The sequence below is a fragment of the Esox lucius genome, chromosome 19, assembly GCF_011004845.1.
Source record: "Esox lucius isolate fEsoLuc1 chromosome 19, fEsoLuc1.pri, whole genome shotgun sequence".
Taxonomy (NCBI): domain Eukaryota; kingdom Metazoa; phylum Chordata; class Actinopteri; order Esociformes; family Esocidae; genus Esox; species Esox lucius.
Window position 1 is genome coordinate 9,355,010 of NC_047587.1, and position 26,669 is coordinate 9,381,678.

The 26,669-nt window shown below is 46.1% G+C and overlaps 2 protein-coding genes across 5 annotated transcripts in view; one reads left to right on the plus strand and one right to left on the minus strand.

The window, feature by feature from the left end:
• The window catches only part of cttnbp2 (cortactin binding protein 2), a 60,923-nt gene extending 49,886 nt beyond the window's left edge, over window positions 1–11,037 (plus strand). Inside the window, exons 10-22 of one of the 2 annotated variants that reach the window (XM_010902914.4) lie at window positions 808–1,107; window positions 3,526–3,621; window positions 4,070–4,149; window positions 4,447–4,633; window positions 5,351–5,497; window positions 5,800–5,981; window positions 6,358–6,536; window positions 6,802–7,007; window positions 8,511–8,693; window positions 8,782–8,833; window positions 9,189–9,303; window positions 9,577–9,681; window positions 9,789–11,037. In XM_010902914.4, coding sequence (XP_010901216.2) covers window positions 808–1,107; window positions 3,526–3,621; window positions 4,070–4,149; window positions 4,447–4,633; window positions 5,351–5,497; window positions 5,800–5,981; window positions 6,358–6,536; window positions 6,802–7,007; window positions 8,511–8,693; window positions 8,782–8,833; window positions 9,189–9,303; window positions 9,577–9,681; window positions 9,789–10,100 — 2,144 coding nt within the window. In that variant the 3' untranslated portion in view covers window positions 10,101–11,037. Of the gene's footprint in view, window positions 1–807; window positions 1,108–3,525; window positions 3,622–4,069; window positions 4,150–4,446; window positions 4,634–5,350; window positions 5,498–5,799; window positions 5,982–6,357; window positions 6,537–6,801; window positions 7,008–8,510; window positions 8,694–8,781; window positions 8,834–8,957; window positions 9,304–9,576; window positions 9,682–9,788 lie in introns of those variants that run through there. The other variant, XM_020040276.2, reaches the window with a different exon arrangement.
• Window positions 11,038–11,068: 31 nt separating this feature from the next.
• cftr (CF transmembrane conductance regulator) overlaps window positions 11,069–26,669 on the minus strand; it is a 43,635-nt gene continuing 28,034 nt past the window's right edge. For all 3 annotated transcript variants that reach the window (XM_034288537.1, XM_034288536.1, XM_034288538.1), the window contains 14 exons: window positions 26,406–26,666; window positions 26,150–26,278; window positions 25,643–25,680; window positions 24,913–25,190; window positions 24,178–24,257; window positions 23,619–23,769; window positions 18,820–19,047; window positions 18,429–18,529; window positions 17,145–17,369; window positions 15,534–15,689; window positions 15,073–15,162; window positions 14,700–14,872; window positions 13,833–13,938; window positions 11,069–12,534 (listed from right to left, as the gene is read on the minus strand). In XM_034288537.1, coding sequence (XP_034144428.1) covers window positions 12,319–12,534; window positions 13,833–13,938; window positions 14,700–14,872; window positions 15,073–15,162; window positions 15,534–15,689; window positions 17,145–17,369; window positions 18,429–18,529; window positions 18,820–19,047; window positions 23,619–23,769; window positions 24,178–24,257; window positions 24,913–25,190; window positions 25,643–25,680; window positions 26,150–26,278; window positions 26,406–26,666 — 2,232 coding nt within the window. In that variant the 3' untranslated portion in view covers window positions 11,069–12,318. The remainder of the gene's footprint in view (window positions 12,535–13,832; window positions 13,939–14,699; window positions 14,873–15,072; window positions 15,163–15,533; window positions 15,690–17,144; window positions 17,370–18,428; window positions 18,530–18,819; window positions 19,048–23,618; window positions 23,770–24,177; window positions 24,258–24,912; window positions 25,191–25,642; window positions 25,681–26,149; window positions 26,279–26,405; window positions 26,667–26,669) is intronic.

Below are 26,669 nucleotides of genomic sequence, written 5' to 3' on the forward strand. Positions count from 1 at the left end.
CAGTGTTGTCAAATGGTCAGTAGTCCCAACGGTGTTGTAATGGCAACAGTCTGTCAGTGTTGTCAAACGGTCAGTAGTCCCAACGGTGTTGTAATGGCAATAGTCTGTCAGTGTTGTCAAGCGGTCAGTAGTCCCAACGGTGTTGTAATGGCAGTAGTCTGTCAGTGTTGTCAAACGGTCAGTAGTCCCAACGGTGTTGTAATGGCAATAGTCTGTCAGTGTTGTCAAACGGTCAGTAGTCCCAACGGTGTTGTAATGGCAATAGTCTGTCAGTGTTGTCAAACGGTCAGTAGTCCCAACGGTGTTGTAATGGCAATAGTCTCAATGGTGTATTATGGACAATCGTGTCACCAATGTATTACGGGTTGTAAACTCAGCGGTTTTGCACTGGCTCTATTCTCAACAGTGTCGTAAATGCAACAGTCTCAATGTTGTTTTGTCTGCAACAGTCCAAACGTCACACTAGTAATAGTCTCAACGTTGTTGTGCTGGCAATGCTCTCGATGATGTCGTACTGACAATAGTCTTATCGGTGCAGTACTGACAATAGTCTTATGGATACAGTACTGACAATGGTCTTATGGGTACAGTACTGACAATAGTCTTATGGGTACAGTACTGACAATGGTCTTATGGGTGCAGTACTGACAATAGTCTTATCCGTGCAGTACTTACAATAGCCTTATGGGTACAGTACTGACAATAGTCTTATGGGTACAGTACTGACAATAGTCTTATGGGTGCAGTACTGACAATAGTCTGTTATCTCTCTCCCTCTGCCCTGTCCAATCCCTATCCTCCTGACAGACTCCTACAGGGTGTTGGTGTGCATCCGGCACAGTGGCTCAGGCCAGCCTGTGTGTCCAGTGGAGGAGCTGGAAGCGGATGTGTCTGTGAGCGTGCTGGGGTTTGTGTGTGTCCAGCGGGCTACGTGTTGGGCCGAGCTGAACCACGCCCTGGGCCGAGCACTGATATCACACATCCAGCTGCTTTGTGGCGACACCAACACGCACACAAACCAACGCGCAAACCAGCCCCCCAGGGACGACACGAACCCACACGCACACTTGGGACTGACCCCGGCCAGCATTGCCTCCGTCCTCATAGGTGAGTAGGTGTAACGACTGTTCTTCAACTTCTTATCCTGTTACCCCCATCAGAAACGCCAATATGTGCCGAGTTTCCTCAGAAGGTAACTGGACCGTCCATTTCAATGAAGGGAAGCAGAGTAAGTGAGGTGAAAGTAGTGGGGCGGCGATCAATGCTGGGGCAAGATTAGCTTGCAAATATGCGAGGACTCTTGTCATTTTGCAATGCTATCACTGTACTATAGCCTGCCAGTCCTTCTGGATTGGTTGTTGATACCTGGCACTAATTAGCCTGCTTGCCAGCGTTTGCTAGGTGAATTGTCATATTCAAAGGAATATTGCTGTAACGCTAACAGTTTGGGTCACCATTTCAAAAGGATAGCCAAACAGAGAACAAGCACACTGGTGCAGTCACAGGCCTTGTCTGTTATTTTAGCTGTATCCCCCCAAACAGCGCCAAGTTTACAGAGGTGTTGCAGCCTATTTTGAGCGGCAACACAACACGTTTAAAACAGCTGCTGCCACTGAATGCTTCCTGACCTCTTGAGGGTTCAAGTTTGAATTTCCCCTGGTCAGCATGAGGGAATGGATGGCACCCAACGGGTGAGCTGCCAGCCAACAGCTCCCAGCTGATCTGAATAGCTTGTTACATTAATAGGAATCTCTGCTATTACCTCTGTTGAATCGCTCTTACAGCATAATTTCATTCCCGGGGAACCACGACAGAAAGTGTGCTTCTTCTAAATGGTTTTCATTTGGTTGAATCAGATGTTGGAATAAAAGTTATTTTCCAATTGTTTTGTTCTGATCACAGTTGCAATGGTTTTTGTTCAGTTCTAATGATTCAACCAGCGCAATAGAGTTTTCTGAACCATTTCAAGCCCTCAAAAAAGTACAGATTTGTATTGTTTCTTTTTGCTCCATTTTTACTGCCACCAGTTCAGATGAAGAGCTTGCTATGTGGTAGCTTGCTAATTGTTTGAATGCTTGTGAGAGTGTAGCATCATATATACTCCCTGTAGGAAGGGAGAGAATTACAGATGGGAGAAACTGAATTTCTTTTGAACGTCCAAATGATCTCGCACTGGATCAGAGTTAACCTTGGCTAACTAACAAGCTACAGCAGTTCTTACCTTGTACTGTATATATTCTCCATTGTGTAAAAAAGCTTACGATTTCGTATTTAGCAGGTCTTGAAATGATGTGTCCGCATTGCTGAGTTATTGCATTCAGGGAATGTAAAATAACTTATTAACCAGGCCACATGCTTTTGAATAAACACTAGAGACTGGTTATATGATTGCTCTTATCAGGTCTCTTCGAGGCATCTGGGGATGCATGCAGTTGTGTAGCAAAGTTTGTGCACCGACATACACACACACACACACACTTATACACGCACACACACAGGCCTTCCCACAGATGGCAGCAATTCATGGGTTCTGTCCAAAGGGGTGATTGGGCCAACATGGAGAGGGTTGGGACATGAGCCTAATTGAACTTGGCCCGATCATGCCACACCAAGAGGCTGCCCAAAGTAAACACACGCGCACACACTCACGCATTATATCTCTGTAATTGAATTAATTAGAACGTACTGGAGGATGTTATAGTCCTCAGAGGAGACAAAACCCAAGTCACATTGTTAAGGCAAACTGCCCAGGGTCCTGACTAGGAATGACTCTCCTCGGCACAAGATCAACAATTCCATTTCTTTTAGTTACATTTTGATATTTAATGCTCTCACGAAAAGAGCGGTGAGTGTCTGACTGAGTCTAGCCATGAGAAAGATCAAACAAATGAAAGGCGTCGCTCTGTCCTCTGCCCAATACGTCAAGGTCAAACCAACTGGGGGCCTTCTGCCAGAACCACGTTTTACTGCACCGGGACGAGAGAGAGAAGGAATCAATGGTGAAGGGATGGAGAGGGAGAGGGAGAGAGAGAGAGAGAGAGAGCAGTGGAACGGGGATACATTATAGATGAGAAATATGGGTGAGGCGCAGGGAGAGGGGGGTGAGGGAATTCAGGCAGAGTTGTGACGTCTGAGAGAGTGAATGTAGGCACAGCCTCCAGTGTGTTTCATTACAGAACCACTGAAGCAGGGTTCGATACTTTGGGCCTGGGGGGGGGGCCAAAATACTTCTGGCTTGTTCCATTTTACTCTGCTTGCTAGTTAATAGCTCTCACTTGGTTTACCTGGACTAATTGGAACATCAAATCATTTGTGTGAAGGTTTCGGTGTGTAAATGTGTGTGTGTGTGTCATTTTGAAGTTGCGGTAATGTTTTTACGATGACTTCATTGATGTCTTTGATGTTATGTAAACGGTTGTGCGTGCGCGTGCGCCCGTGTGTGCGCGCGCGTGCTTGAGTGAAGCAGGTATCCTGTGTGTTAAACACACGTGTGTGTTGTTCAGGTTTGTTGTGGTTGTGTTCTAGGAGACACAGTGTGGTTGCCAGGTCAGGAGCTGTCTCCGTCTCCATGGGATCTGGTCAGGAAGCCTCTCAGCCAGCACATCACTATCACACTGAAAGGTACCAGTCAGGGAACCCTGATCAAAGTAATTTCGCCTTGTGTGTCTGTGCGTCCGTGTGTCCTTTCAAAATGCTTTTGTATACTTATTTTGTAAAAAAATTAAATAGAAGTCATAATGAAAAGTCTTGAACGCACCCTGCCTGCATGTTGGTGCCTGGCTCCTTGGTCTATCGATCCAGTTTCCACCCACTGCCAGTGTGCTGGAGCTTGGCCAAAGAATGTTTAGCTAGCTGTTTTTCTTTCTGCTTATGACTGCCTAGAGCAGTGGGTTTTGACATCCTCTAGTTTATGACTCAGAGATGTATCTGAAGCTCAGAGCATTGTTGAACACTCGGGAGGATATTCCAAAGTGTTTGAATATGTCTGTGTGTTTGTGTGTTTTTGTGTGTGTGTGTGTGTGTGTGTGTGAGGTTGCTCATTTTGTGTATGTTGTTTGTATCTTGACAGGTCTGTCAGAGTCGTGTCTCGACGAACTGGCCCTGGAATCCCTAATCCCCCTTCCGCTGCTTCAGAACTACGTCCGACTGGTACACACCCAGACACACACACACAGACACACACACACACACACAGACACACACACACACAGACACACACACACACACACACTCAAATGATGGAGAAGATGAATATACAATGGTTCCTTGGATATTTGTGTAATATATTTGTGCATGTATGTATGCCCTCTGCTGGCCACTTGTATACATGACACCTCCTTAATAAGGCTGTGGGCTTGGGTTCCTGCAGATTTCCTGCTTGCCCCCCCACTTGTGTCTCATACTGCTTGCTAATAAGGACAGGAATTCTTTCACTCACCCCTTCAGGTGGAACAGTATCGTATCGTTATCTTCCACGGGCTGGAGGGGAGCTGTCAAGAGTACCTTGCTAATCAGATCTCCCGCTGCATCAAGAGCAAACAGGAAACTGTGGGTGTGGCCTGTGACATCATCAGGGTGGAGGTGGATGAGAGTCTGACTAAAGAACAGCTGTTAGACACCTTCATCAACTGTGGTGAGGAGATTACCCATCCATTCTGGGCCTTCTACGAATAACAAAAGTAACAATTTAATTAAACTTTTTGGGGTGACTGTGATATGTCTTCAGTGAGTTTGAAAGCATATTGGCACATACACAACATTTTAAATTAATCACATGCGTTAATGCGTTACCTTTGACAGCTCAAATATATATGTAGAGAGAGACACTTGCCTTATTCTGTACAGTCATCTTGGATTTAATCTCTAACACCCTCTCCCCCTCTTCTCCCCCTCTCCTCTCCCACCTCCTCTCCCCTTCTCCCACCTCCTCTCCCCCTCTCCCACCTCCTATCCCCCTCTCCCACCTCTTCTCCCCCTCTCCCACTCTCTTCTCCCCCTCTCCCACCTCTTCTCCCCCTCTCCCACCTCTTCTCCCCCTCTCCCACCTCCTCTCCCCCTCTCCCACCTCTTCTCCCCCTCTCCTACCTCTTCTCCCCCTCTCCCACCTCCTCTCCCCCTCTCCCACCTCTTCTCCCCCACCAAAACCCCCTCTCCACATTTCCCAACTCCTCTCCACCCTCTCCTCCTGACCCATCACTTCTCCCCCTCACCCATCACTTCTCCTCCTCACCCGCCTCTTCTCCCCCTCTATACCACCCCCTCCACCTCACCCACCTCTCCTCCCCATCTCCACATTGTCCCTGGTCTAATACCCTCCCCCCACTCACCCACTGCCTCACACACCGTGCAGGGTTCCTGGTCCCTGTGAGTGATGTGTGCCCTGGGAGCAGTGTGGTGGTTGTATTGGAGGGGCTGGAGAAGGCCCACTCTCTGACCGAGCTGCTGGGGGACCTGTGTGAAGGCCTGGAGAACCGGACCACAGCCTATCTGCTGCAGGGTGAGGAAAGGCCTACTGGGCAACCTAACACCTGCCCTATTGCACGCGGTATATTACACAGGAGTGAGGGAGCAAGCTAATGAGTCAGAGGGCGTGTATGTGATCCATGTCTGGGTGTACACGTATTGAGCCTTGGATAGGTTCAGGCATGAAGATGAGATTAAGTTTAGGGAATAGACATGGTTTTCCCCACAAGGATGGGAAAACAAACAGGACAGTGTTTGTGGGTTTGTGGGTTAATGAATGGAGGATCAGCATGGAGGGACATCCAGACACTAATTAACTCCCCATCCACACCACAGGCCTGATGGGCCCACACCACTTCCAGGAGGGGGGCTTTCTGATTGGCACACTGTCCAAGTCCCGCCTTCAGGGCTCGGAGCTCCGCCTCCAACAACACTTCCGATGGGTGACGCTGCGCTGGGACTCGGAGCCACTTCACGGCCTTCTGGGCAGACACCTACGCAGGAAGCTCCTGCACAATGTCAGTCACAGGACCTCGTTGCATGTCACAAGACTTCCTGTTCCCCACGTACGGCACTAGGCTTGAGCAGGCCCATAGAGACAGGCCGCTCTAATGCCTCACTGGGTAGTGTGGAGGTTCTTTGGATCAAAGTATATATCGTCAGAAAGGGTTAAAATCCAAATCTACAGCCACCCACTTGTTTTAGCCCACTGGCCTCGCTAAAGGCCTAATAAACTGAAGAAAATGGCCTCCAAACATGTAGGCGGGTTTGGCTTCTTTTTCAAACCAATTCTATTAGAAAATATATTTTATCTAGCCGATATCCGATACTCCATTCTCTTCACTATTTTGTCCCATGCTAGTTTCACACACATCTTTATCTGATCTGACACAGAGCAACGTCATGGGTCGGGCTCCTGAGGGCCAGCTGGAGAGGACGGTGTGTTGGGTGAGCTATGTGTGGCAGCAGCTGAATGCCTGTCTGTCCCGCCTGGGCACCCACGAAGCCCTGCTGGGACCGCAGCTCTTCCTGTCCTGCCCCATTGGGCCACACAACACGCAGGCCGTCGTCCAGTAAGAGCTGTGTGTGCATGCGGAATGTGTTGCTATGGTTTCCCTGATTGTGAGCATGCCAGTGTTCCGAACTGAAATTGTGTGATATTGAGTTGGCGTGGCTGTGTGCTTTCTTAAACTAAGATGCTAGGGGGTGAAGCAGTATTTTACAAGCAGCCCTTCTGTCATTTATCAATCTATATGTCATATTTCTCTATGTATTTGATATCTGTCTATTGATCTCTCTATTGATGTAACATCTAACCTGGTCTGTGTTTGGCTCCAGGTGGCTGGCTCGTCTGTGGAACACGGTGGTTGTCCCTCGCGTGGAGGAGGCCATTGTCTCCCGGGTGACGGCCAGGCGCTCCTCTGGCCAGCGGGTGTCGCCTAGCAACCGACACCTGAGCTCTGGCCAGCAGGCGGTGGTCAAGGCTGCCCTCAGCATACTGGTCAACAAGGCCGTCCTGCAGGGATGCCCGCTGCCACGACACGGTGGGCAAACTACACACCCAGGAGATATCAGGTTATCAGGAAGGTAGATCCAGTCTCAGGTGTATAGAGGGCTTTATAAGATACACTCACCTAAAGGATTATTAGGAACACCTGTTCAATTTCTCATTAATGCAATTATCTAATCAACCAATCACATGGCAGTTGCTTCAATGCATTTAGGGGTGTGGTCCTGGTCAAGACAATCTCCTGAACTCCAAACTGAATGTCAGAATGGAAAAGAAAGGTGATTTAAGCAATTTTGAGTGTGGCATGGTTGTTGGTGCCAGACGGGCCGGTCTGTGTATTTCACAATCTGCTCAGTTACTGGGATTTTCAAGCACAACCATTTCTAGGGTTTACAAAGAATGGTGTGAAAAGGGAAAAACATCCAGTATGCGGCAGTCCTGTGGGCGAAAATGCCTTGTTGATGCTAGAGGTCAGAGGAGAATGGGCCGACTGATTCAAGCTGATAGAAGAGCAACTTTGACTGAAATAACCACTTGTTACAACCGAGGTATGCAGCAAAGCATTTGTGAAGCCACAACACGCACAACCTTGAGGCGGATGAGCTACAACAGCAGAAGACCCCACCGGGTACCACTCATCTCCACTACAAATAGGAAAAAGAGGCTACAATTTGCACAAGCTCACCAAAATTGGACAGTTGAAGACTGGAAGAATGTTGCCTGGTCTGATGAGTCTCGATTTCTGTTGAGACATTCAGATGGTAGAGTCAGAATTTGGCGTAAACAGAATGAGACCATCATGCCTTGTTACCACTGTGCAGGCTGGTGGTGGTGGTGTAATGGTGTGGGGGATGTTTTCTTGGCACACTTTAGGCCAATTGGGCATTGTTTAAAGGCCACAGCCTACCTGAGCATTGTTTCTGACCATGTCCATCCCTTTATGACCACCATGTACCCATCCTCTGGTGGCTACTTCCAGCAGGATAATGCACCATGTCACAAAGCTTGAAACATTTCAAATTGGTTTATTGAACGTGACAATGAGTTCACTGTACTGAAATGGCCCCCACAGTCACCACAGGCCCCCACCAGATCTCAACCCAATATGTGGTGGAACGGGAGCTTTGTGCCCTGGATGTGCATCCCACAAATCTCCATCAACTGCAAGATGCTATCCTATCAATATGGGCCAACATTTCTTAAGAATGCTTTCAGCACCTTATTGAATCAATGCCACGTAGAATTAAGGCAGTTCTGAAGGCAAAAGGGGGTCAAACACAGTATTAGTATGGTGTTCCTAATAATCCTTTAGGTGAGTGTATATGTTGATTGATGTAGAGGGTAAGACAGGTAGGTTGTAGACAGTATCCAGTACCAGGTATATAGAGTAAGACAGGCAGGTTGGTAGACAGTATCCAGTACCAGGTATATAGAGTAAGACAAGGCAGGTTGGTAGACGGTATCAGGTATATAGAGTAAGACAGGCCGTTTGGTAGATGTTAACTGAAGGCCTGAATTAATTTTCTTTCCTCTTCAGAAATTGACAGGCTCCTGTTGGAGTTCCAAGGTGGGAACTTCCCTCTCTCAGCCATTGGCTCCTGCAAAGGAACTGGAGGCAGGAAGGGACGGGACAGCGGCATGTGGAGACGAGCCAGTACCAACCCACGAAAGAAGGGGAACGCTGCCTCCAGCTGGAGCTGTGGAGGTTCTCTCAGGGAAGGTGCGGATGAAGCACTGCCCCCCCCCATCCCCCCGTCAGTTAATCCTGCCTTTGGACCTGAATAATGCCGCCCTTTTCTTGACTGCAGGGTCGTTGTCCAACAGGGACGTCCGTTTCATCACCCACGGCAACACTCCAAGGTCAGTGGTTCTAAATACAGCCATTCTGTTGATACTCTGGGAAATAAAATGGGAGGTAGAACTTTGTGCTGCAGTAAAATGTGCTCATACCGTGTGACTTAACCTTTAATTCCCTGTGGATCAGTTGGTAGAGCGAGTCACCAGCACCGTCCTGATGGGGTGCTTGATTACCCCCGGAGACCAGTAAAGATATGGCTGGCTACTAAATTGTAAATGTTAATTATTTCACGTTGAATGCTGCATTTCAGCCTCTGGGAACTGGTAAAAGTGTTTACATTTACATACTGCAACCATCCAGTAGGGGTCAGTGTAGTTTAGCCCTGGTGTGTGCTGATGTTGTACCCTGTGGCCGCAGCGATGGGGGAGACAGGGACCCTGTGAGTCTGTCGCTATGCTCTGACGACGAGACTGATCTGATCCGAGAGCTGCAGACCATGTGCTCCAGCAGGTCAGAGCCGGACATCAGCCAGGTACTACCACACGTCCACTGTCACATTCAGTTACAGACCACTGTTTCGTGAACAGCCAAGCTCTGGTCTCTAAGGATGCTGACGGAGAACGATATCTCTGATTTTGGGCTGGAACGGGCCTGGGCCTTAAATCTAGCATTGGGCCCAGTGTAGAGCCTGGACAATGGAGATGTATAGGGCTAACCATGTCCTGGACCTGCAGGGCTTTATAACAGCCACATTCAAAGCAGGAGGTTGACCTTTTCTGCCTGGCTGCATCTCTTTGTATTGCAGATTGCTCAGTCCAATGAGGACTTTGTCTTCTCCGGCTCCCCAAGTGTCCAGTCACTCCACCGCAAGACCCACCGTGAAACAACTGCTCGACCCGGGCCACAAACGGTGAGTCGTAGGCTTCATGTAAAGGTTTTGGTACCAGCCAGGCGCTGGTTCAGCTCATCACTGATTACGAGTCCCTGTTGCTCAGCTGTCCGTCTCCCCCTTCGCAGACTGGCAGCTGTCACTCCACCGGCAGCCCCGCCCCAGGCAGCCCCGCACCTAGCAGCGAGAGGCGATCAGCGCCCCGGCCCAAATCCCAGCTTCCCGTCCCCAGCAGCAGGGGACAGCAGCCACGAGCCAGCAGCTCCACTCCACGTTCTCCGACTGCAAACTCTAACCGAAAGGCCACCAGAACTGAACAAAGCAGCAGCAAAACAAGGCAGGCCCCACCAAGAAACTACAAGGACGAAAACGTCAACAACCAACACGAGGAAATCTGGATCCTACACCGTGACCTGCATGAAAACAACAATACGAAGTAGTAGACGAACTTCCCTTCCACTCCTCCACCGTTACCTCCCCACCTCCATGTCAGCAGTAATATTCAACCCTCCATGTTGTAAAGTTAGGGGTATGATGACCTTTTAGTATTTGTACCTGTTATCCGTACTTGTTACACTGTATAACAATTGTGTACTTGGGGACCATATTATACAGTACTGAAGTATCGAAAGAAGTTCAAAAAAAGACATTTGCAGGGAATTATGTCAGAAGAAAAAGAAGTACTTAGAACACGTTTTACCTCGTGAGGTAAAAAAGTTTTGGATCAAAGAAAAGAAACAGGCAGTTCTTTGCTATTAAGTATTTTCGACTATTCAAGTGTTTTATGTTTAAATAGTTGCAAGGTTGGTTTAAATACTGTTGAAATTAATCAGGGTTTTACCAAATATTTGTAAATAAGAATTAGTAACTTTAATGGTGAATAGATCAGTGTATGTGGTATTACGCTTGTAAAGAAATCAAACTCAAAAAGAAAAGCTGAAGGAAAAAAAAACAAGTATATATGTTTGTAATAATAAGAGAATTTGGTTCATAACTTTTCACTTGTTTCAAAGTGAATGGAATGTGGCAATAATTAAAAGTAATTGCAAACACAGGACTTTTTCATTTCTTTTGACTTTAAGCCATAACATATTTTAACCACCCCCAAGTCCACCGAGTCATGGTTCGACTCATCATTGACCTACAGGTGGAGCCTGAAACATTTTTCAAAGCAGCACATACATTTTTTTTGGTTGGCTTTGTTTTTTGGGGGCTTCTTTTTAATTTGGAAAAATCATTTTTTAACTGCCATTGTTGATATGTACAGGAGATATTTTAGTCAGCCTTTGGTGTTGATCTGTATGACAGCTGTCTTGAGTTTTAAGAAATGTCCTGCTTCCTTTAAGCACAACCATTAAAACTGCACTGTTAACCCCATCGGACTTCTTCTTGTCCTCATACACCAGTTTAACCGTCCATGTTTGAATCCAATACCACTTTTAAACAATTTACTATATAAAGGCTTTATAGGGCATTTATAAATAATTTCTTTGTCTACATATGGAAAGTTACTAACACTACTCTCTTCACTTGGACAGGGAGACTGTTAGAAATGATATCCATTCATTAGACAGAGCGCCACCATGGTCAGAGTTGAGATACTTTATCTTAACAATTACCAACACTCACACATTTGTATTTAATCATTTTACTGGAAATATAATCACTTGAAAACAGAATATTCTTCTGGAAATCAAAACATGTATACATTTTGGGACCTGTGTCACTTTCCTATGAATAAAAAATTGCTTGGTTTTTCATTTACACTGTACAAACGTTTGCTGTGTATCAAGTAACCAAGATACATTATTGTACCGTGGGGTTATAAAAACATAGTTACATTTCAATACTATTATGAACAATGGGGCCTAATAAGGGACAATATGAGGCAAAATGTATCCTGTTTCAGAAGCCCAAAAGGGAGCTTGATAAATTACCTTTCAAAAAGCTTGTTTAATTATTTTTTTCACACAGCATTCAATAATTTTTTTTCCGTTGCTGTTATCCCACCAGGCCTCCTCGAAAAAGCTAAGGAGTACCTCAGGTTTCTTTAAAGTGCATACAAATAGAAAAATAAGGCTACTTGAGGATAATCACTTGTCCATAGCATCACCCCACCGTTCATTCTTGTTTTGTGTATTTACAGCTTTGATTAGAAGGAAGGCACAAATCTAGGATCGGGTTTCCTGACCTTAACCCCTTGGAAGGAAACACTAAACTAACTTTGGATTAAGTATCTGTGGCCAACTTAATTCCAATTGGTATTTACAGCCACTTTCTAATGGGATTTAAAAAGAACCACTTAAAATTAAGGCGCTTATATAAAAAAAATATATAATATGTCATCCCACTGTTCTCAAAGTAAAAATAAAATATAATATCAACTTTCTAGTAGAACAGAGCATTCTGTGTCCCCAGTATTGATCCTTTAGAGGAAAGGAAATCTCACATTCACACTCCTGTTCTTCTGACTAGAGGCACTGGGATGGTTCATAAGCCCAATCTCAATTTATCTTTCCATATCGGTGTAAAACCCCACCCGTCTGGCCCACTACTCCAATGTGTCTCAGAGTTGATGAGACAAGACACAAGGAGAGAGCTGAAACGGAGGAGGAACATTTCAGAAGACAAAATCTGGTCCAGGTACTCCGGGGCTCCTTAAAGACGCGTGTCTTGGACCTCGTCCTCAGCCTCCTCCTGAAGGGAGGTGATCTTGGGCTGCTGGGACTGAGGGGGTCGCTTGCTGGAGTTTAGGCGGTGCAGGGGGAACAGTTTGAGCCGCTCTGCCGCACTCATGGCCTGCTTGAGGTGGCTGGTCTCATTCAAAAGCTTCTGAATGGAGTCATACCGCTTGACAGAACTCCCCTCGATCATCTGGAGAGGAAGGATGGGGTAACAACAGTTGTCCAAAGTTATACAGTACCACATTTTTGTGCAAACGTTACACTGAGCAGTGGAAATGTCTTCGGCTTCACTCTCAGCTAATAAAAAAATGAAGAAAAAAAAAGTACGGAAATGTCATGAAAATCCTACTAGAACAGCTGAACTTTATTTGTGATTAATCAGAGTCACTTTAAATGATGGCAGGTGTGTAATGACTTCTATTTAATGAGTTTTTATGTGATTGGTTAATTCTGAACACAGCCACATTCCCAGTTATACTGAGGGTGTGCCCACTTATGCAACCAGGTTATTGTAAGGTTCCATTTTTCCCCCTCGAAGATTTCAATTTGTTTTTCAATTGAATAGTTCACATTATAGGTCACATTAAAAAAATATAATAATCCAATGACTGAAACTTATTGTCAGCAATTAAATTCAGTTCTGCCTTATCAAAGTATTGCAGGACATAGTTCAAAACCATGTTGACTGAATCGTCTATGTTCTCCCACCCTGACAGAGGTAGCTAACAGAGATCAGCTTCTCCAAAATCTTTCTCTTCCTAAACACGTTTCTATTTTCCCCACTCGGTGAACGCAGTTCACTGGCACTGCCTAGGTAGAATTACACTCACCGCGAAGGCTTGTTTGAAAATGAGCCTGCGGCGTTCTTACAGCCACTTCCCTAGCTCACCAGTCACAGACCTGGGCTGGCTTTCCTAGGCTTGTCGCTATCACTAACTGGAGTTTAAAACATTAACGCGTAGCGGCATGTATAATGTGAATACCATATGTAAACTGAAATAAGCTTGTTGTTTTTAAACATTTTCACGTGTCTGAATTCGAATAAGGACATTTTTATTCCGGATCGCAACATGATCAATTGCTATGCGCAGCCTCCCTTCCTCGTGAGAATTTTTATTAACAAACTTGCCCGGATTTGTATTAAGGAAATACGTGTCAGTGATGGCCAACTGTAACCCTGGTGTCATCTTGTCACTGTGCCTGCCTGGTCACGCTTTCTGCTGATGTGACCACAAACACAGGTCACTTCGCTTAGACTACGCACACACGCACGCACACACACACCACCCAGGGAGTGTGTACTGACACAATCAGGCAGCCCACACACTGGGACACAGTAAATCAAATATACGTTCAATACATGATTTTGATGGTGATTGGTGATCTGTTCTCAACCGCTCCAACGGGGAGGTACCAATGCCTTTTAATATAAGAGACGGGAGGTTGACAAAGGCTAAAAGATGTGATTTTGTGTGTGTGCGTGCTAACCAGGAAAGACTGGCACTCCAGCAATGGTTCCACTCTGTGTTCTGACAGTATGACGGTACAGTTGGAGAACGACTGTTTCAGTGTCTTCCTCAGGACCTGCAACGTTCTGTCAACCAGAAAGCAACCAAAACACATGAATTAGACATTAGGTTCTTCTGTCACACCACAAAGCAACCAAAACACATGAATTAGACATTAGGTTCTTCTGTCACACCACAAAGCAACCAAAACACATGAATTAGACATTAGGTTCTTCTGTCACACCACAAAGCAACCAAAACACATGAATTAGACATTAAGTTATTCTGTCAACCACAAAGCAACCAAAACACATCCATTAGACATTAGGTTCTTCTGTCATCCAGAAATCAAACCAAACACAACCATCAGACATTAAGTCCTTCATTCAACCATACACCAACCAGAGTAGACACAAGGAACCACGTTGTGAGTGACACAGTAGTCTCACCTACATCTCACACAGTCATGTACTATCACTCCATTTTACACCTTTTCTGTCCTCAATCTCTGTCTCTTCGTCTCTCTCAACACACACTTCTTCGTCTCTCACGTTCTCCATTCTCTTCCTAATCCTCCCTCCTTCAGCCCACTATTGTGCACTCCCTACTGAGGTTAAGTTGAAGGCATCAGCTTTGAAGTGGGCCAGCCTCATCAACCACCACTAATTCACTCATTACAGGCATCATTAAGCTCTAAGACCGATGTCGTCATGTAGGGTTATACACGTACTGTACAAACACACACACACACATACACACGTGCACACGCACACACACACACACACACACACACACAGATTCACGATAAGCCCTGGAAGTATCACCACGTGCGGTCAGACCATCTTACATGGGGTCGAGGTATGCGCTGGGTTCATCCAGCAGAAGTATGCGGGCCTTGCTGAGGATGGAGCGGGCCAGACACATGAGCTGCTTGTGGCCGTTACTCAGAACATACCCTCCGTCCTCCAGCTGAAAGTCCAGCTTGTCTGGGAACTGCTCGATCACCGACTTCAGACCTACCTGGAGGACATGGCAAACATCAGTCAATGCATCAGCCGACCCGTTGATTAATGGTGTGTTTTGTTTTTGTAGCCTCCATAAAAACAGCGGCAGGGGGAGACAGACATGAAGCTCCGATTAGGGTGGAAACTGAGGCTAGTTTCATGGTTGGTGTGGACATAAAGCCAGGGTTAGGGTAAGGTCTTAGGCGAGTGCCTCACCTCGTCAGCCACCCTCCACAGTTCCTCGTCGCTATGGCGAGCATGGGGATCCAGATTCATACGGAACGTTCCAGTCAGGATGAAGATTTTCTGTCAAGCAAAGTCTTTTTAGGGCTCACATTCACCACAGCCAAAGTTATAGAGACGGGAAAAACCTGTGTTTCTGTGCCTATTTAACAACTGTTCCAGCAAGATAGGTGCCATAGAGGAAATCTCAATGGTAATGTACATTTCAGTATCATTCACTGTCTGATTCCTTGTGATAATCTAGGTGGAGGTGTGATCACACGACCAACTGGGTCCTCAGAAGGAATCGGCCAATGACGTTGGCAGCACCACACCCAGTCGATAACACAACAGTGGCAGATGCGAATAATATGTCCATGCTACAAATCCCTTCCCACCACCGAAGTCATCTATCCATCTCTGTGCACCGAGAGCAGTTGTGGGGACAGGTTTACCTGTGGCACGACGCCGAAGGCTTTCCTCCATGTCTGCAGGGTGACAGAGTTCCAGGAGACGCCATCAATGAAGATCTCTCCGTCTGTAGAGGCTAGCCGCAGGAGAGCGGAGAGCAAGGTGCTCTTCCCCGACCCGGTCCTGCCCAACACACCCACCTGCACGCAGAGCAATGAACATTCACACAGTTAAAGACACTTTTTACCTGACCTTTAGCCAGCTGTTCTCAATCGCCAAATAAGCGTGGATAGACAAAACATGCCATCAACAATTGCAAACGACATATACTGTAGGTGCAGAGTTGTAAGGTAACTCATCTCTCTCCATTTCTGCTGTGTCCATGAAGCAGTTGGGTGTAACCTACAACCGCATGTTAATGTTGGGCAGGCCTGGGCCAGCGATCTCCTTTCACTGTGCAACTAGTTCATTTGAATCTTGCTGCTAGCTGTCCCCAAAATGGAGAGGGGCTAAAGGTAATTGGCTGGAATTAGATTTAGTAAGAGGCTGGCCCACATGGTCCAGATGTACATTATTCAAATTGACGTCTCCCAATCAGAAGCAGTCACTTTCAAACTAGATATTCTGTGTCATTTTTTTTGTAAGAACATAACTCTTCTCACAGATAATGCATGTATGAACTACACCTTAACACAGGCCAAAGTGGTAGGTAATGACACATTTGCTGAAGTTCTCAAGACCTCATTAAAACCTTACTATTATTGAAAGAAAGCAAAACAAAGAAGTCAACAACTCTGGTTATTTTATATCCTAAAAGTACAGAAAACTGCACATTGTCCTCGATGATTGATGCTGTGGTATAAATGTATATTTTGCTTGTGACAAACATATTTCTGTAAATTATTATTATAGCTCCCCCCTAATTGGTTAGTTATGGTCACTGTAACAGCCAGATATCTTTAACAAGACGCATCATTCAGCCAAGTTTCAAAGTGGGCCAGTTGTGCCTAGATTTGGTTTTATGTAGCAGAGGTGTGGTGGGGCATTATATCAATGGTTAACAATGTTTTCATTTCCTGAAGTACTTCTGTAATGACCTCTCAAGACAAACAACGGAAGCCTGTAACGATCTCTCAAGACAAACAATGTAAGTCTGTAACGACCTCTCAAGACAAACAACAGACAGTCTGTAATGACCTCTCAAGACAAACAACAGACAGTCTGTAACGACGCCTCAAGACAAACAATGGAAGTCTGTAATGACCTCTCAAGACAAACAACAGACAGTCTGTAACGACGCCTCAAGACAAACAATGGAAGTCTGTAATGACCTCTCAAGACAAACAACATACAGTCTGTAACGACCTCTCAAGACAAACAACAGACAGTCTGTAACAACCTCTCAAGACAAACAACAGACATTCTGTAACGACCTCTCAAGACAAACAACAGAGTCTGTAACGACCTCCCAAGACAAACAACAGACAGTCTGTAACAAACTCTCAAGACAAACAACAGAGTCTGTAACGACTTCCCAAGACAAACAACAGACATTCTGTAACAACCTCTCAAGACAAACAACGGACAGCCTTTCTAGCCTCCGGGCAAACCAAGTGAGGCTCACACACACACACCCTCAGTCCAATGTGACTTACACTATGTCCTCCTTCCACGGTGAAGGAGATGTTCTGCAGGACCGAGCGTTCAGCCTCAGTGTATTTGACGGTCAGTCCCTGGACCTCCATGTGGCCCTGGCTGGGCCAGGAGTCTTGAGCGTGTGGGTTGTCAATCACCAGGTCTGTGCCCCTCCCACTGTCACTGGGTCTGGGCGCCTCCTGAGGCAGGTCAATGAACTTAAACACCCGGTCCACCGATCGCATCTGGAGGGACCAGGAGATGTAGGGGTAAAGGAGGTAGAGAGTTAGGTGTTGTGTGAATAAGAAAACTGTGTGGACAAGGTAACATGCAACGTGTGTGTTTGTGTGTGTGTGTGTGGGTGTAAGTAATGGTTGAATGTGTGTTCCTCACTATGCTGAGGTGATTCATAAAACAGTGAACTCCCTTAACCCTGCAGTTTCATTCACATAGGACGTATCAGCCAGCCAGGCACTTTCAGGGTCACGGCTGGAACGTCTTCAACAACAGACAGTTCAAAGTATCGCAGGACTCTGACAAGCCCTTCTAGCCACAAACCAATAACAGGGAATATTTCCTCTCTCTCTGTGAACACGGGGAGAACAAAATGTCTTGCACTGTGATAAGCAGAATCACTGAGCCTGAACGTAGCTCATTTCAACAACACGCAGGCATACGGACATATACACACAGAACACACAGAACATGATGAACATACAGAACACCAAGGAGACAGAACATTTGTATGCTGTAAGCATGTGTATACAAGTCTATCTACAGTGAAGCTAGTGATGATTAATAAAAACTGTGTGTGTATATGGCTGTATCTGTGTGTATGTCTGCAGACGTGTGTATGTTCGTAGATGTATGTCAAAAATGTGTGTATGTCTGGATATGTGTGTATGTCTGTGCGTGTCTGAATATGTATGTCCGTGTTTGTCTGAATATGTATATCAGGGTGTGTCTGAATATGTATGTCCGTGTTTGTCTGAATATGTATGTCAGGGTGTGTCTGAATATGTATGCCCGTGTTTGTCTGAATATGTATGTCAGGGTGTGTCTGAATATGTATGTCCGTGTTTGTCTGAATATGTATGTCAGGGTGTGTCTGAATATGTATGCCTGTGTTTGTCTGAATATGTATGTCAGGGTGTGTCTGAATATGTATGTCCGTGTTTGTCTGAATATGTATGTCAGGCTGTGTCAGAATATGTATGCCCGTGTGTGTCTGAATATGTATGCCTGTGTGTGTCTGAATATGTATGAATACGTCTGTATGTCTGTATATGAATGTGTCTACATACCAGTCCGTCCACAGTGATGCTGGTTATAACAGCCCACTGGAAGGTGCCAAGTATGAGCATGGCTAAAGCCACAATGATGCCAACTTCCCCTTGTTTATCCTCTGGAATAAACACACATCACATTATCAGTAAGTCTGCATGTGTGCACGCAGGCGCACACACACATACACACACACACACACACACACACAAAGGTCATAGCCCACATGACTTCAGCCCCCTGTTGTTATACACACAGGTATTCAATGGTCTGTAAAATGACCTCTCAGTCACTAGCAACATCAACAACCTGTGAAAGACCTTCACGACCATGACCATGAGAAATGCTGGTACCATTTACACTGATCTGAGGCCAGGGGTCTAAAGAGAGAGAGAAAGAAAAAAGTCTCACGATTGGTTCCCACTGCGATGAAGGCTGCCGCGGTGAAAAAGAAGACGAAGATGATGTCACAGCGGAAGAGGAACCAGCGCAGGGTGGAGAGGTAGTGGAACCACGTGGCCGTGTGCGTGTTCAAGGCCTTGTGGAACAACGTCTCAAAGTAGGACTGGCGACCAAACGCCCGAATGGTCCACAGGCCCTTCAGGGAGATTATGAGATGGGAGAATATGGGGCTGCGGGCTGCAGGGGCAGAAGAAGACAACAGAAGAGCATGTTGGCAAAGAGATAAAGAGGGGAAGCATGTTGGGAGATGGAGAAAGAGGGGAAGCATGTTGGGAGATGGAGAAAGAGGGGAAGCATGTTGGGAGATGGAGAAAGAGGGGAAGCATGTTGGGAGATGGAGAAAGAGGGGAAGCATGTTGGGAGATGGAGAAAGAGGGGAAGCATGTTGGGAGATGGAGAAAGAGGGGAAGCATGTTGGGAGATGGAGAAAGAGAAGAAGCATGTTGGGAAACAGAGAAAGAGGGGAAGCATGTTGGGAGATGGAGAAAGGGCAGGGGGGAGGGAAAACAGACACAGAGGCATTAGTCAGTCTTTCACAGGATGTTCGACAGAAGAGAAGCAGCTTCACCATCTAAATGCAACAGTTCACTTGTTGATGGAATTTCAGTGAACTTCCTCACCCGACCCTGACTTACAGAAAGCTAGAAAACACCAGAGTTTGTTATTTCAGACATGAAGACTCACCCACATTCAGACAGAGTGTGCCCTAGACAGAGTGTGCCCTAGACCAGTGGCTCCCAACCTTTTTCAGTTACTGTACCTCCACTGCTTGGAGTACCCCTGAAGTACCCCCTCATGTTCATTTCACTAGTAAGTCTATGGTGTCATGAGTGTTTTCAAGTACCCCCCGTGGAAAGGCCAAGTACCCCCAGCGGTCCTAGTACCCCTGGTTGGGAACCACTGCCCTAGACAGAGTGTGCCCTAGACAGAGTGCGCCCTAGACAGAGTGCGCCCTAGACAGAGTGCGCCCTAGATAGAGTGCGCCCTAGATAGAGTGCGCCCTAGACAGAGTGTGCCCTAGACAGAGTGTGCCCTAGACAGAGTGCGCCTTAGACAGTGTGTGCCCTAGACAGAGTGTGCCCTAGAAAGTGACATGCTTCAACTGTTAGAGTCTTACAAGAAATTGACATCTTCAACTAACACTGCAAGGACTATAAATACCTACTAGGAATGGAAGTCTGTAGAAGTTACACATACAGAATTAGATTAACCACCTCAGAAACCTTGACCCGAACATAACTGAAGCTGTGTGGGATCACTTGGACAACGATAACAGCAAAAAAGATCTATCAAATCCTGCAAGCCGCTTTATTACAGAACTACATGATCAAAACTAAACAACAGCCTATCAAAGCAAACCGACTAAGTTTTGAATTCAAAGGGAGGTCACACAAAATACAGACTTAACAACTGAACACATTTTTGTTACTTTTCATTGTGTCAATGTCTCTTTTTTCTTCTTTTTACTTATTTGATATGTAATGGTTTTATCCACAAATAACCAGTTACTGCTCGGATAAATGTCTTTCAACAATTTTCTCCAGCTGGCCTAAAGACTTCTGAACGGTACTGTATCTAAGTAGAATTGGGCAGAGAAAGAGACAGGCAAACAGACTCAATGGAAGGAAAAAAATGACTTTCTCTCTGACTTTCTCTCTGCTCTGCACTATTTTGTATCACAAACATGTTTTTGAAAGCCTCCCTCTAAGGGGCATTGTATGAATATAGGTGGATTTATATCCATTTTCGAGGGGCAATACATCGGGCAATACGTCCCAATGTGTACATGGGTGTGTATATGTATGCTCCTTCCAGTAGGGGACCGAAAGACAGTCTGCGTGTTTTGCTGGAAAGTTAGTGAGACTGTGTTTTATCCAGTCAGGAGGGATACAGGGCATTGCCAGGATGAAGCCAGAGGAAATCCCTCCATGCTCTCTGTTGCTGTGGAGGAAAGGCCTTGTTGCCATCGATGACACACACAATGACAAGATCAGGATGAGAGTAGTCGGAATGTCCCGGGTCCAGGACACACACACACACACACACACTTTTTTCATCTACCAACATAGTGGTATCAGTCAGGTTAGGGGAATGGGAATATCACAGTGGTATCAGTCAGGTTAGGGGAATGGGAACGTCACAGTGGTATCAGTCAGGTTAGGGGAATGGGAATGTCACAGTGGTATCAGTCAGGTTAGGGGAATGGGAATGTCACAGTGGTATCAGTCAGGTTAGGGGAATGGGAATGTCACAGTGGTATCAGTCAGGTTAGGGGAATGGGAATATCACAGTGGTATCAGTCAGGTTAGGGGAATGGGAATGTCACAGTGGTATCAGTCAGGTTAGGGGAATGGGAATGTCACAGTGGTATCAGTCAGGTTAGGGGAATGGGAATGTCACAGTGGTATCAGTCAGGTTAGGGGAATGGGAATGTCACAGTGGTATCAGTCAGGTTAGGGGAATGGGAACGTCACAGTGGTATCAGTCAGGTTAGGGGAATGGGAACGTCACAGTGGTATCAGTCAGGTTAGGGGAATGGGAATGTCACAGTGGTATCAGTCAGGTTAGGGGAATGGGAACGTCACAGTGGTATCAGTCAGGTTAGGGGAATGGGAATGTCACAGTGGTATCAGTCAGGTTAGGGGAATGGGAATGTCACAGTGGTATCAGTCAGGTTAGGGGAATGGGAACATCACAGTGGTATCAGTTAGGTTAGGGGAATGGGAATATCACAGTGGTATCAGTTAGGTTAGGGGAATGGGAATATCACAGTGGTATCAGTTAGGTTAGAGGAATGGGAATGTCACAGTGGTATCAGTCAGGTTAGGGGAATGGGAATGTCACAGTGGTATCAGTCAGGTTAGGGGAATGGGAATGTCACAGTGGTATCAGTCAGGTTAGGGGAATGGGAACGTCACAGTGGTATCAGTCAGGTTAGGGGAATGGGAACGTCACAGTGGTATCAGTCAGGTTAGGGGAATGGGAATGTCACAGTGGTATCAGTCAGGTTAGGGGAATGGGAATGTCACAGTGGTATCAGTCAGGTTAGGGGAATGGGAATGTCACAGTGGTATCAGTCAGGTTAGGGGAATGGGAATGTCACAGTGGTATCAGTCAGGTTAGGGGAATGGGAATGTCACAGTGGTATCAGTCAGGTTAGGGGAATGGGAATGTCACAGTGGTATCAGTCAGGTTAGGGGAATGGGAATGTCACAGTGGTATCAGTCAGGTTAGGGGAATGGGAATGTCACAGTGGTATCAGTCAGGTTAGGGGAATGGGAACGTCACAGTGGTATCAGTCAGGTTAGGGGAATGGGAATGTCACAGTGGTATCAGTCAGGTTAGGGGAATGGGAACGTCACAGTGGTATCAGTCAGGTTAGGGGAATGGGAATGTCACAGTGGTATCAGTCAGGTTAGGGGAATGGGAACGTCACAGTGGTATCAGTCAGGTTAGGGGAATGGGAATGTCACAGTGGTATCAGTCAGGTTAGGGGAATGGGAATGTCACAGTGGTATCAGTCAGGTTAGGGGAATGGGAATGTCACAGTGGTATCAGTCAGGTTAGGGGAATGGGAACGTCACAGTGGTATCAGTCAGGTTAGGGGAATGGGAATGTCACAGTGGTATCAGTCAGGTTAGGGGAATGGGAATGTCACAGTGGTATCAGTCAGGTTAGGGGAATGGGAATGTCACAGTGGTATCAGTCAGGTTAGGGGAATGGGAATGTCACAGTGGTATCAGTCAGGTTAGGGGAATGGGAATGTCACAGTGGTATCAGTCAGGTTAGGGGAATGGGAACGTCACAGTGGTATCAGTCAGGTTAGGGGAATGGGTGTTTGTATGTTTGTAGCGGTGAGGAAGAGTTCTATTACCTGTTCTAACCCCAACCAGTCATGTTGGATTAGTGGCAACACAAAGGTCTGGTTACCTCCCATCCAACGAAAGGACCCAAAGAAGGATTCATGCATCCTACGACATCGCCAATAATTTACATCAGGTCAACCCTGGGGGTTTTAGGATGTCAAATCTGATTGGTGGAGAGCCGACCTCGCCCTCCATCCAGTGTCACTTCCCCTCAGATGGCCCTCGCCCCTCCGCACATCCTGTCTGGTTTCTACCTGGTCCTCCCTTCATTCTCTTCTCCCCAAAACCTGCCGTCTCCTATTGGGTAAACCTCTGACCCTTGACATTGTGCCACATCCCTACCTGCTTTTCTGGCAGCTCATCCGTTCTGCTGACAGACAAGATGGGCCACTGAATGTCTCAGTCTGCAGAATCTGTTGCTTTCCAGGTTTCCGCTCCTCTCTCCCCCTTTGTCTCCCTGTCACTCCTCTCTCCCCCTTTGTCCCCCTGTCACTCCTCTCTGTTCTCTCTCTGTCTGTCTCTCTCGCTGTCTCCCTTTACTCTCTCTCGATACTATCTCTATGTACTACCTCTCTCTTTACTCTACCTGCACTACTTCTCTCATTACTCTCTCTGTACTACCTCTCTCTTTACCTGCACTACTTCTCTCATTACTCTCTCTGTACTACCTCTGTCTTTACTCTCTCTGTACTACCTCTCCCTTTACTCTCTCTCTGTTCTCACCAATATGTGTTTGTATCTACATCTCCACTCTCTTATATTCCTGTATTGCTAACCCTACATCACGCAATATCAATTCTGAATAGTATTACAAAGTATTTAAATTCCCCAATCACACTCCAATCCCACTCTAATCCTACTCCAGTCCAGTTGCAGTCTTACCCTCAGCTTCCAGCTGTTTGAGCTGCTGTCCCGTACGCAGGAAGTAATTCCTCAGGACCACGAATATGACAGCCAATGGGATTGCGGCGATGAAGATGTACGGCCGCATGATGGACACAGTGAAGATGGCCCCAAGCACAATCAGAGTCAACTAGAGGCAGAGAATGGTATCGTAGCAACGTGTTGTTAAAATGTCCAATGTTTTGAATGCATTACTTTTTAAATGCTGGACTATTGTAGCTTAAAGTGATTCCTCCAAGGACCTTCGCTCCAAGTCAACAGGTCATTAAAGTTACTTCACTAAGCTACATGGCCTGGACTTTGCCGGAGAGAACTGATGGCAGATGGTTAAAGAAAAAAAAAAACAGTGGATCAAAGTACCAGCGTCAGTCCAAAAGTTGGGACGAAGAGCCCAAGAATACTGAGCAATCTTAGAAGAGATCTAAGACTTGATGTAAGGAGCTGGGCTTTTCAATGAGTGAATCCCAGGACAATAGCAAGACAGCAACTCGAAGCCAGACAAACGGACAGAAAGAAGTGCGGACAGACAGTCACTTACCTGGATATGGTCAAACAGTACCAGGGGAAGCATGTCATCGATGGTGGCCATGTCTTTAGTGAACCTGTTCATGATTCGACCTACAGACCAGAAAAACACATACGGAAATGACTGACGCTGAAAGATGGAGGAAGACTGCTGTCTGTGGTTCTACTCACTAACCGACCGACTAATGACTTGGCTGTGAGATTACAACAGACTAATGACTTGGCTGTGAGATTATAACAGACTAATGACTTGGCTGTGAGATTACAACAGACTAATACCTTGGCTGTGAGATTATAACAGACTAATGACTTGGCTGTGAGATTATAACAGACTAATACCTTGGCTGTGAGATTATAACAGACTAATGACTTGGCTGTGAGATTACAACAGACTAATACCTTGGCTGTGAGATTATAACAGACTAATGACTTGGCTGTGAGATTACAACAGACAAATGACGGATGGATGCGCCACTCAGGACTGTGTTCAGACACACGCAGATGCATTTACAGATTTCTTTGGAATCTGTAAAATTAATTAAAAAGCTTTGGAAAAGTAATTAAAAAGCGTTTTAGATGGATGATAATTAACCATATTTTTTGTACGTTTTTTAAGGCGTTAACAGAGTCTAAAGTGTTAAAGTGTTTTGAAACCTTGACCACAATCAAAAAGCAAAACCCCTGTGACGACAACAGAATTATCAAATGTGTCCAGTGTGTCTGGGGTTCTTTCAGAGCTGGTCCTCACCAGTCTTCATGGTGTTTAGCACAGCCATGGGGGCCCGGAGGACAGCGGCCAGCATCTGCTCATGCAGCCTCTTGGACACGGTCAGCAGGGTGTGGACGAGCGGCAGGCCCCGGAAGAAGCCCAGCGCCAGGACGCTTTCTGACGTGGCCACGTAGATGTACATGATGTAATAGGCGCTGTTCTGGGTGATGATGACCGACTGCTGGACGGCGGGCGACGAGACATTTGAAGATTGCTGTTCCGGGTCCTTAGAAGTCGAGGGGTTGGCCCCGATCTTTCTGGGGCGAGGAAAGAGGGGAGAGCAGTTACTCGGGTCTGAATGGTAGCGTTTTTAATTCCTGTTTTCCTGAGATATCATGGTTTTCTAACACAGGTTTATGTAACGTTTATGATTTATTGGCCAGGAAAGTGAGGAAAGACAAATTGTTTTTTCTCACAGTGCAGTGGGCCAGATTCAAAGCCGGGCTGCAGCAGTACATGTGCACCAGAGGCAGTAACTAAGATCACTAGACCACCCTAGACCATGTATGAGCACTTTGTATGGTAAACTTTATACATTTTACTACAGGACCCTGGTGCACCTTTTATGGACCAATCTCTTGGTCAAAAGGATGTTGGTGGATATATTAACAATAACTTCTTGTGAGCATTCATTTGCCCATCCCGCCCGTGTGCCTTGTGGATAGTAGTACATAATAACACAATTAAAATTAAACAAACAAGTACTCACTCTGTGATAAGAAATATCCCCAAGACCGAACCAGCAACCTAGAACAAACCAGAAATTCAGTGAGACTGACTGGCAATGTGTATTGTAATGATATTATTAAGAATAATAACAACGCAAAGTAAACTCTTATTTTACCCTCTGTTATCTGGTTCTAAGAACTAGTCCAGAATGGCTAGCTATTCTGAAATACTGGGTTGTATATAGTTGAATATAGATTTTCTTGAAATATAGAATCTCTATTACAGCGTTATTGTTTAGTATCAACTGGTTGGCTATATTGAATGGTGATTATATTAGACTGTAAACCACTACCATGACAAGACACTTATTTTTTATGTAATCGGTTTATAAGAGCAGTAGGACCCCCGGGGATTTCTGCACTCCGCAATGCAACAGCTGTTAACTGTGGTATATTCAGTACACCCCTCGTGCCTTATTGCTCACAAATAGAACCTCTAGTATCTCTAATGCACGGACAATGTAATTCAATAAATACGGCACATTTACCTCTAGAACGAAGATAAAGAAGATGAAGATGAGGACGTAGACCAGATTCCTGTTGGTGAAAATGTAACGCACGTAGGTGTTCCACGACGTTGTCTCAAACACGTTCCCGCGCTCGTCCGCAAAGCATTGCTGCAAAACAAAAGACATGTTTATGTTCGGCCTTGGCTTCAGAAAAGGTGTCTCAAACACCGGTACACCTTTGATCATTAAAGACCAGCAGGAAAACATCCACCCTGCTCCCCTTGAATGAACCCACCTCCATGTCCTGCTCGTCCACGTCCTCGCTGACGTCGTAGACACTGTCTTTGGACAGGCGCCGTGCGTAGATGTCCAGCTCAGAGGCCAGCTCGCACTGCGGCGTGATGGACAGCTTCTTCCTGAAGGAGGAGTGCAGCTGCTCCCTCCTGCCCTGTCCCTGGGCGTTGGTGATGAACTGCAGGACGGACTGGCGCCGCTGCCCGCTCAGCTGCTGCAGGCTGTGGTGGTACACGTTCCCCCGCGGCAGCGACTCCTCCACCTG